The sequence below is a fragment of the Agelaius phoeniceus genome, chromosome 5 (assembly GCF_051311805.1).
Source record: "Agelaius phoeniceus isolate bAgePho1 chromosome 5, bAgePho1.hap1, whole genome shotgun sequence".
Classification (NCBI taxonomy): domain Eukaryota; kingdom Metazoa; phylum Chordata; class Aves; order Passeriformes; family Icteridae; genus Agelaius; species Agelaius phoeniceus.
Window position 1 is genome coordinate 49,016,172 of NC_135269.1, and position 11,170 is coordinate 49,027,341.

Sequence of the window (11,170 nt, forward strand, 5' to 3'; positions counted from 1 at the left end):
AATATTATCAGGTACTTTTAGCAGTCATTATAATAGCTTTGTGACTTTATACAGATCACTCTTAGGTTTAAAACTACATGTTCTCAAGTAAAATAGAGGAAATAATTTGTATGGACTGAAGCTAAAACCCAAAGAAGGCATGAAAATACTGTATTTGTATTGTAATGGCAGATGCAGTATTTTATTGCAGCAAAAATTTAGGCAGTTTAAGCAGCACAAGTCAAGTCAATCCCGCTGGAGTGTGACGGGCCAGTGGGGCCGGGCACGGGAACCCCGGTGGGCAGTGGCGACCCACCCCTCCTTCCCCCTTCTGTCCCTTTTCCCCTACAGCTGCAGAGGGGCACGGACACGGCCCAGAGCGCAATCCCCTCCGCTTTTTGTTTCTGCTGCCTGTGGTTGCGATGCCACAGGCGCTGACAAAGGCCAGCCGGGCGGGAGCCCGCGGTGACAGCCGGGCACCGCACACGGACGGGGACACCCAGCGCGGCCGGGCCGGCTCAGCGCCCACCGAGCGGCTGCCGAGCCGAGGGCAGGGGCTGCCGGCGGGGGCACACCCCGAGCCCGGCCCGCGGGTCCCCGGGGCCCGGTAGGGCTTCTGCCGCCGGCGCGGCCCGCGGGGCGTGTCCCGGGCAGCCCCGCTCCGCCCCGGCCCGGCCCGGCGGGGCAGCGGCGGCGGACGGGGCAGGGCCGGGCCGGAGCCGCGCAGCGGCGGCAGCGCCATGGGGCTGGAGACGGAGAAAGTGGACACCCGCATCTTCATGGACGACGACGACAACTTCCCGCGGAGCGGCGGCCCCGCGCTGTCGGACGCGGAGAAGTGCGCGGAGGACGAGCTGGACCGCGACCCCCACGGGCTGAACTCCCACCTGCAGGTGCGGGCCGGGCCGGGCCGGGCCGGGGGCGGGCGGGGCCGGGGCCGGGGCCGGGGCCGGGGCCGGTGCTCGGGTGCCCGGCGGGGGGGGTCCCCCGCGGGGTCCCCGCGTCCCTGCTCCCCGTGACGGTAGAGCCTCCTCTTGTTCCAGCTGGGGTTCGAGGATGTGATCGCGGAGCCCGAGCTCACCCACTCCTTCGACAAGGTGTGGATCTGCAGCCACGCTCTGTTTGAGCTCAGCAAGTACGTGATCTACAAGGTCCTGACTCTGGTCCTCGCCATTCCGATGGCCCTGGTTGTGGGGATCGTCTTCGCCACGCTCAGCTGCCTCCACATCTGGTAAGGGCGAGCTATGTCCGGGCTCTGCCGACAGCTCCGCAGAACTCCTCTCCTCTAGCTTTCATTATTGCCCAACCACCGGGCGCCGACTTTACACAGCTAGCCAGATATGTTAATATTAACTGCTTTATTTCTAAAGGGACAGAAAAGGAAACAGTGCTTTCTCTGTGATTCAGTTCCCTGCCTTGGTTTTACTAGCGGTCTGCTTGGACAGCACCTACAGCAGTGCATTCCAACCTTGGCTGGCTTCTGGAGTGATAATGGTGACTGAATTTGTTTTTTAAAGTGAAGTGCAGAATTTGTTCAAACGTGTATTTTAAATGAATTATCTAGGCAGAAGTATTACTAACACCTGAAGTTATTACTAACTTTTTAGTACCGTTGCCTCTTTCATTTTTTCCTCACAGACTGAAGAAAGCTTTTGAGGCCCAAGCTGGCTCTGTGTTACTGACATAGAATGTAACACCAGTGCCTTGCATCTGGTGCATAACCATCTCTAGATGCAGTGCTCCAAAGCCCTTCCACCTAAGCAAAAAACCCTGCTGAGCTCAGGAAAGCTGCTTCTGGCCATGGCACAAGTTCACAGGCAAATACACTGGCCATCCAAGTCACAGCAAACCTGTGTACTTTAAGCATAATATGATCACAAAATACTAGGAAGAGTACTTTGAGACCAGAAAGGGAGATGATGGTGGAGAAGGGGGAAAGGTGGGGAGTATAATGAGGTTGAGGAAAGAACTGACAAATCCAAAAGGCTGTAGAGGAAGACATGAATGCAGATTATTGACATATTTCTGCAAACCAAGATTTTCCGTATGCGTGAGTTTTGGGCAAAGTCTAATTTGATTTGGGTAACACTGGAATCCTTTTCCTTTTATCAAGGAAAACAGAATACAGAAACTGGAAGTGAACTCAAAACCCTAGGAATACACTGATTATCTGAACTTATGGTGGCAATCTCATGGGTGCAGATTTCAGTTTTTGAAAGTACAATGGAAGCTTGTGTTGGTGACATTGTCAAGCCCCTTTGAAAACTGATTAACTTGAATTGTGGAACATAGTGTTTGCATAATATCCAAAGGAGTTGCAGTGCATTTCAGGGAGGCCCACTTGCTGTATCTCTTGTTCCCAAATTGTTACAAACAAACAGTTCATAGGCATAGTGTTGCCCAGATTTTTAGATTTGTCAGCTGTCACTCCACCATAGTGTGCAGTGTGACTGCAAAAGGGTATAGTGAGTATATATAGATTTCCAGTAGTGAAAATCTGTGGAAAAATTCATCAGTGCCAAATTTATTAAAACTGTAGTATTTTTCTTGTCCTTCACAAGGATCTTGTATCTGGATTTCACAGACTGGATACAGGGTTTCACTGATCCAGGACTCAGAGGTCAGTTACTATTTATGCACGTAGTCCCTAGTGACTGTCTCAGGAACTGTGGGTTCTCAGTACATGTGAAATAGGACTGTCTGAATGTAGCACTTCACTTGAAAAGTTTCTCTCGATTTTCTATGAACACACTTGCTTCCCCAACAAATCAGTTCCTTGCCCAGGTTCATTGTCACAATAGAAATGATCTTTCATTTTGATCTTCCTTGCACCTGGGATGGATGTGAAAGAATCACGTAACCCAGTAGTGCTATCTGCATCCCCTTGGACTCCATCCAGTGCTACCATCCAAAGGCAATACTGCCTCTTATTCCCACAGACTTGAGCTGGGTTTGTTCCAACACAAAGGTGGAACACACTGAGACTAAGTTGGCATCTCAAAGTTGGCACCTCTTCATGTTCCAGATGCCATGCGAGTGAGGAGTTCAGCGTTGCTGCATTTGAGAGGGTGGTGCAAAAGCAGTGCACGTGTAAAGGCTGTAAATACAGGGTACAAGGTAGTTCCCTGGTAGGCCCACTCGGTCTGAAAAAAAAGTAACTCCTTGTTTTGTACATGAAAGAAAGGCAATTCCATTATAACTCTGTCTTCAGCTGTTTAAATGTCATGGGAAGACCCTGGGGCAAACCCACCCAGAAGTCTGCCACTAAGAGTCTCTGTGCTTCACATTTATCATCCAAACCAGTGAGGTGATGATGTTGATATGTTGTAAGGGAGTCTTTTCTGGGGCTAAATTCAAAAATGTTTCAACAACTTCTGGAGGTGCTCAAGCAGAAAGGTCTGTTGATGTCACACATGTTGTTGCAGTTTTATCAGCATGTTAAAAATCCACATAAGTCTAACTCAGCATTTCTCATGCCCAAGAGCACCTTGTGAATTGCACAATCACACCCCATCACACCTGATAGTAAATGTTGTCTTTCACCTGTAAAAAGAAAGCTAAGTAAGAAATACATAGTAATACACCTCATTTTCATTTTTAACCGTAAAGATGGAGCATATTGTGTGCCCCAACCAGCTGCTTGAGCCAAAATCTGGTTTCATACTATCTGGTAAAAGATACTGATGGGCTGAACCTGGGCCAGCTAGCAGGCTGGTGATCCACATACAAGCCAGTTCAAGGAAGTCAACTTCACCTTTTTTCTGTACTGATGACTGTCATTCTCACCAGAGTACACAGGCCACACTGAGTTGTGATATCTTTCTGTGAAATTAGCAAGCTTTTAAATATGTCCTCAGATTGTAGCTCTTAAGGTTGTTGATTTTTGAACATGAACAGAACACTTCTGGTTTTACACACAGCTCATGCAAAATTGTTGTATTTCTTGTAGATCAGTGACTGATTCTTGTTCCAAGCCACATGTTTGCAACCTCTTGGAAATTAACACTTGAATTGCATGTATGGTGTTTTGTAGTTTTATCAGAATAGCGTTCTGGTACATTGCATATTTACACTAAGAATCCATAATTTGTGGATTATTGTGATCCATAATATGAGTCTTGGATCTGAGATGGGCTCACTCAGCTCTATACATCATAGGCTAAAGCAGTAGGTATTCACAGCACTTCTCTGCTTGAGTTTCCATTCACAGTGCTAAGACAGAGCCATGGACTTACATGAAAAGCAGATATGGACATGCATTATTTCTTACCTTTTTTTATTCCACAACTTCATTTACAAAACTGCTGCTATCACACTCAACCCTAAAACTGTGTCCCTACTGATTGCTTGAAATCTAAATAAATTACACTACAGCTAGGAAGGCCTACCTTGTAATCTGGTGGTGCTGTCTTCATGCCTCTTCTTTGATGTCCAGTACATATTGGTTTAGAAAAAAAAGTATGTGGATGTTGCCTTGCTTCTTTTGTAGTAGTTTTGTCATTTCCAGTCTATGCAGGTCCTGGAATACATAATACTTGATTTTAATGCACTTCAAATACTGTGTATGAGATGTGAAAGACTTTGGTGGTTATCCATTGCCTCACTTGTCCCAATGGTTAATGGAATGCAACAAGCTGTAGAACTGCTAGGTAATTTTTAGCTTTTTCACAATGCTTGCTGGTATTGTAGAGCTATACAAGACTTTTCATTCACAATCATGATATAGTACATGGAGTTAGATAATTTAAGCACAGAAACACAGAGCATTTGAAAAATAGTATTAAGACATTTCTGAGATTCTATTTTGAAAAACATTACAGGAGAAGGCATGATTCTTCACTTTGAAGCCAGAATCTCAATTAATGGTGCATGACTGCTCCAACATTGTTGCCTATGTCTGTAAAAAGTTGACTCTCATTATCAGTGGGAATTAAACTGTGCTCTGCCATTTCCAAGAGGTGTTTGCTTCTTGACAGTGTTCGTTCAGGGCTTAGCAAGAAGAAAAAGTAACATGAGCAAACGTGAAAAACGTTGAGGGGTATAATTTTGTAGATGCCGTGCCTTGAACAGCATAAAGAGAAAATAGGATAGGAGGGAAAAAATGGGGCAACTGGCGCTTTTCAGTTCAACAGTTCCCAAAAGACACAATTCATCCCATTTGGTCAAAGGAGGGGTATGTTATAATACATATTCATAGCAAGATTCAGTCAGAGGTCATATAGGTAGCTGTTTTCAGCTTAGATGACAAATTCAACAGACCTTTCATTTTCTTCCCAATGTGGTACTACATGGTAACACTAGTAGTACCAATATGGCACCAGTGTTGATATCCTTGGGATATGCTACTTCAATTTTACTGTTAGACATTACTCAAGCTACTTCAATTTTACTGTTAGACATTACTCAAGCAGGTACCTACCATGTCTGTGTACAAAAGTGTAAATCAGGCTAAATCCACAGCAAAGGATGGGTTTGTTATATTTGTCAGGTCACAAAAACAAATACATGGCTTCTCATGGCATTTGATGATTAATTTTTAAGTGTGACTGGTCACTCCATGGAAAGCACATTGCAGCCTCTGATAATCTGGAAGTATCGCATTGTCAGATGAGATCCTGTGCAGAACAGGATGCAGGCTGGTACACATGTAAATACACATGTAATTTAAAACTTAGAAAATACCTTTTATGACTCTCCTTGGTGTAAAGGATTTTCTTCTCTGAGGAAGGAGGTTTGAGTAATTGTTCTATGAGTAGATGGACTTTTATTTTAAAATTGAAAGTTATTTCTATTAATTAGCTTTGGTTGCTATTATGTTTCCTGTATCCTCCTATGGGTTCAGCCTACATTGGGTTTTGCATGCATTTACCAGAAATTAAAAAATTTAATAAGTGTGTAAAGATTATAAAACATTACCAAAACATTTTAATGTTTATTTTCCATAAGATTATCAAAATAGGTTGAGTTCCAGTACTGTGTGAATGACCTCTACAGCAATTTCAAGTACTATGATCACTGTTTTTCCAGCCTTCTACATCTTTCTGTGAATCTTCTGCATACTGTGATACTTGTTTCATTTGTACTTTGTGTGATCCTGTCAACAAAGGGTCCAAAAGAAATGTCTTTTCTGCTTCTCTCCAGTTCAGTTAGGTTTTAAAAAAATGGGTCAAATTAATTATAGGTGGCATCAAAGGAACAATTACATTGTCCTTATAAACTATCTGAAATGGGAAAGTGGTGAAGTCAGCACAAACAAAATAGCCATTTCGGGTGCGTTCCCTGTATTGCTTGAAAAATAGCAAATTTTTTTTTCCCTTTGCATTATTGATGTTTATCAGCTGTATTCTAACAGCTTAAGGCCTAGTTTTTTATTCTATAAATGATATATTCTATATGCAGTGATATTATAGGTGGTTATAAACACATAGTTTACAGGGTTCAGTTTAAAACTAGAGGCACAACTTTCCAGTAATGCTCACAGTCCTATATGGGCTGTTTCAGCAGAGACAAAAGAGAAGGTTTTAGAAAAACTATTCTTGTTTAAATCCATCTGGGCTAGCTTTGAGTAGAGCATTGATGTATTAGTATATGGCTTGCATTGTACGACAAAAGCTGTTAGATAAACACTGAAAGTAATTAATTGTGATTCTGTACATTTCTAACCTTCAAAATTTTTTAAAACGTGGTAGGTATTTTCTACTTTGTTAATATGAGGAGTATGCATTGTAAATACACAGCAACTTTTTTTCAGACTTAGGATGAAATATTAAATTAGGTATTTTCTGTCATTCCAGTCAGAGTGAATATTCTGCAGTGGAATTATGCAAATGCAAGACTGGGAATTAAATTTTGAATCCAACAGTAAATTAGGACAGAGTTTTTTATCATTGACAAAAGAATCTATAACTTCTTTTACCTAATTTAGGAAGTAAACACATTCAGTATGGCAGAGAGATTTTTTTAAAACCTTGCACTAGTAGAACTTCAGTATTATTTATGTATACATTTAGTTTGTCTGCACCCAAGTAAGAACAGCTTAGTGAAATGACCAGAGGTTTAGGCCAGTAAATGATTAAGGAAGGAGAATAACTTAAAATATTGTGGTCAGTTGTCATGTATGCCCTGGCCCTCGTGAGCTGCCCGTATGTGCACTTCTGGCTCTCCTCCACTGTTAGCATGCTTGGCTCAAGACACCAGTAATGACATTGCTTTGGAATTGGCACACATGGAGAGCAATCCCCAGATGCTTACCAAAGCTCAGGAGATGAAAGCACAATACTTTCTAGTATGCACCCTGAGTGAATAGAAAGATCTTATCCCCTGACGACCATATTCTAATGTTAATTTCTTACTCACAAATTAAGAACTTCACAGGATCAGCCCATTTTTCTGAGATGTGGCATGTACCTGTATTGTAACAATCTGATGTAACTGGATATTGCCTCCCCGTTTCTGGTCTGCTGTAGCATCTTGGAACAGGGATGGGTAGGAATGAGACACCAATGGTGTGATGTGCATGCGTGTCTGTGCACTTGTGTGTGCCTGTGAGACAGACAGGTAAAAGAAACACCAGAAGAGGCAGCAGAGCAACAACAGATTGTAAAGGCTGTTTCCAGTAAATCAAACTGGGGAACATAGTGTTTCTGTCAACCCCTAAAGACCCACATTCAGATATGACCACAGCACAAGTGAGTCCTTAGGGGATGACTGCTCTCAGCCATGGTGGGTGGCAGCAGGGCTATGGCAGATCATGTACACCAGCCCTGCCAGGAGTAGGGAGACACAGCAAAAGTTCAGCATTCTAAATGGCATGTAAACAAATTGCCAGTTAATAAACAGAGACACAACAAAAAGAAAGATGGTGTCTACACTCCCATGTTGCATACAAATGATTCTGGCCAGAGGACCACATGCATATGCAGGTGTGAGGCCTTGAGCAAACAAAATTGATGGAGAATGACTGCAAGAGTCAACTTGCTTGAATATTTATGTTTATGTTTATATTATGAAGTTGTAAAAGGTGAGGAGCCACTGCTCTTCCATAAGATGTCACGCCTGTGTTTCACTGTCCTGATTTCCCTGTGCTGTAGCAGCACCAATCTTCAAATTGTTTGTTTTCTCTTTTGCAGGGTTGTGGTGCCTTTTGTGAAAACCTGTCTCATGGTCCTGCCTTCAGTGCAAACTGTATGGAAGAGCCTGACAGAGGTTTTTGTTGTACCATTCTTTCAGAGCCTAGGCCGGTGCTTTGCCATGGTTAATATACGCCTGGACCAAGAGTAAACATCAGAGATGTGACACTGCTGTAGTTGTAGCTGGTGTTATACTTCTTTGCTAACCTAACGTACAAGCACTTACCATTCATTCCAAACTTAAATTACAATGTCTGGTTTAAGTGGGAACATGCTGTTTTTATTAAAACTCATTTATTATCAGGGAGATCCATTTAAGAATTAGTAGGCAATTTTCATAGCTCACTATTTTAACAACAGAGTGATCGTGGAGTATATTGGCAACACTTTATTTTAATGGTAGATTGATTGGTAGATTATGGGAGAATTCTCATGGAGGACTAAAAGCCACCACAGTGATAATGATTGGTGTTATTGCTTTAAATAAATAAATGAATAGGCTGTGATACCTTAGACAAAACTGATCTCTAGGGTTTCACACTGACTTTAGTGCAGTTCCACCAGGGATCATTTTTGGCCTTGCTATGCAGAATGATAAACCCAGTCCTCTGTTATCAGCAGTTAAAGTGAACGTGACTCATTGCATAAACATACAGGGAAAGGAACTGTTGTGTAATTCTCCTATATTGGGGGGGAGAGAAGAAGCTCCCTAGAAGTTTATCCCTTAAAATAAGGTGTTAGTTAATGATCTGTAACATTAGCTAATCTGTATATTTTATTTAATGAGAGATTAACTTTGCTGTATATTTTGTACCTTTGTAAATGACAGTTGATCAGGTTTCTATGAAGCATAGTTTCTCTAGTATTTGAATTCTAACCAACTTATTAAGCAGCAAGAGTGAGACACTGCAAAAATTATTTTAGATAACTAAAATTTCCTTTTCTAAATTAAATAGATTTTGAGTGTTGCTGTGCAATTCTAATATATTAATTATATATGATTGTGTGTAAAAGCAAAGATTATAAGTGTTTTTATACACAATTATGCAAAAGACTTGGAAATATCTGTTTATGAGAAATGGTTTTTATTAAAAATTGGGTGTAATAAATGCTACCCTGCCTATTTCTGTATATTATTGGTGTGAACATTGTGATATTTAAAGCAATAGACATTATGCTAGCACTTTAACTAGGTAGCAAGCTCTTATAGAAGGCAAGTGAGTGTACTTGGTATCCTTGTCTAATTCTCCTAACCTATTGACTTGACTCTCTCTGCTGCTTTTTTACTATTTCAAAACCTAACCCCTGAAAAAGACCTTTCTTTCTTCTGCACCTAATATGACTTTTTAAACCAGAATAACAGAAAATGTGCAGAGGTACATTAAAATTACATTTGCCTTCTGGTGGGCTTATGCTGCTGTTTTATTTAAATACAGATGGTAAATTGCAATTGTAAAATGTTTGTATGATTTAGAATGTTATTTTCTAAAATGTATCAAATTTCTTATCAAACAAGAGGTATCTAATAAAACAATAAAATGTCAGCTGTTTCCCATTTTCAACTTCATTTCTTTTCAGATTTTTCAGCTTCTAAACAAACTCTTAAAATGCCAAATTGCATAGAATACTATGCAGTTCTTCCAAATATCTGAGAGGTAAAGAAATGGATGAGTACTGATACAGATCCCCTATTATCAACTGCATTTAGTGTATTTATAATAGAAAATGACATATCTCTCTGTGCAGTTAAGCCCATACAGAATGATTGCTATCTCTGAAGTATGTCTCTCTGCAGAATTTCGGCAACATTCAAAATAATGCTTAATTCTTTTTACAGGCGCACGCTTTCTTTACAGATGAGCTGCAGAATTTTCCTTTTCTTGTCTGTTGGCCCGTTAAAGATACCTGGATATTCTTTTTGCATTAGGAACATCTTTGTATAGCAAAAGTATTTTTAGCATTTAGCATTTAGAGAGGGATTCATATAGTTTTAAAAAACTGGATCTTAATGATTAGTGCCCATGGAAACTGCTCTTGTTCTTTTTTATTCTGCAAGAAGTTAGCTTGTTTTTCAGATGTGTTCTTCAAAATACCTTTCTTGTGTTAAAAATGGAAATAACTCTTTTGAAAATAAAAATTGGCCAGGCTAGGCTTGAACTCTTTTGAGAGTTATTTTCTTTTACAGCGTCCAAGGACTTTTACAAAGATATTTTCCACTGAAAAATATCCCCTTGATGAATTCATTTAAAAGAGAAAAAGAAAATAAATCAATCAGTACTAGTTCTTGTGTCTAAAAGGAGTCTTATAAAAGCCTAAGCTTTAAAGGAACCCAAGTCTGCAATTCAAGTTTTGAGACCATTCCCCAGAGAAAGATGTATAATTTTATGGTATGCATTCCTGGATATATTCACTCTTAAATAGCTTACTAAAGTCAACCGGCTCTAGCTACCACAATTAAGTAGAGTGGTTTGGTTTGTTCTTATTTTGATTTAGAATTGTCATTGATTAGTTCTTTTCTCCATTTCTCTAGCTGCTACAAGACTCAAGCAAGCTTGTAATTAAAGCTCTTAGTTTCTTAGATATTTATAGTAATATCTTTCTCTGTAACAGGTGTACCTTTACTATAAGAAAATAAAAAGTGCACTCTCAGACTTGGTAAAATATTAGATGCTTGGCATATACTCTTACTTTGTCCATAAAAGGAGTGGAAGGAAATATTTACAGACTCTTCAATACTCAGGTGTGAACCTGCCCCAGGCAACTCCGGCTGGCAAGTATTCTCAGGGTTTTATGGTTCTGACATACATCCTGAAGGTCTGGCACAGCATATACCGTGAATACCTCACAGCACTGTTGGACAGTGGACTGAATGGGAGCTGGCTCTGAACTGTGTTCTTCGATGTAGGAGCAGGTCTGTCTCCAATTTGTTTGAAATGTGGACAAACCGTTCCAGCTAATCCCTTAAAAGCAACTTACAAATGAGAATTTAGGCAAAGGAGTCCAGAAATTGAGTCTCATTGTCTGCAACAAATGTAAGAAAATTTACGCCCGATTGAGATTAC

The 11,170-nt window shown here is 40.9% G+C and overlaps 1 protein-coding gene across 1 annotated transcript; it reads left to right on the top strand.

Moving 5' to 3' along the window:
- The first annotated feature begins 426 nt into the window (after positions 1–426).
- Positions 427–10,265, top strand: CAV2 (caveolin 2). The gene is made up of 3 exons (XM_054631735.2): positions 427–872; positions 1,023–1,210; positions 8,109–10,265. The coding sequence occupies exons 1-3, from the start codon at positions 720–722 to the stop codon at positions 8,257–8,259; spliced, it is 492 nt and encodes a 163-aa protein (XP_054487710.2). The 5' UTR covers positions 427–719; the 3' UTR covers positions 8,260–10,265.
- The last annotated feature ends 905 nt before the right edge of the window (positions 10,266–11,170 follow it).

Bases quoted from the DNA above. Each gene is read 5' to 3' on its own strand.
- CAV2 (XM_054631735.2), top strand. From the start codon at position 720: ATGGGGCTGGAGACGGAGAAAGTGGACACCCGCATCTTCATGGACGAC. The intron at 873-1,022 runs GTGCGGGCCGGG...CTCTTGTTCCAG, and splicing joins GGCTGAACTCCCACCTGCAG to CTGGGGTTCGAGGATGTGAT. The intron at 1,211-8,108 runs GTAAGGGCGAGC...TCTCTTTTGCAG, and splicing joins CTCAGCTGCCTCCACATCTG to GGTTGTGGTGCCTTTTGTGA.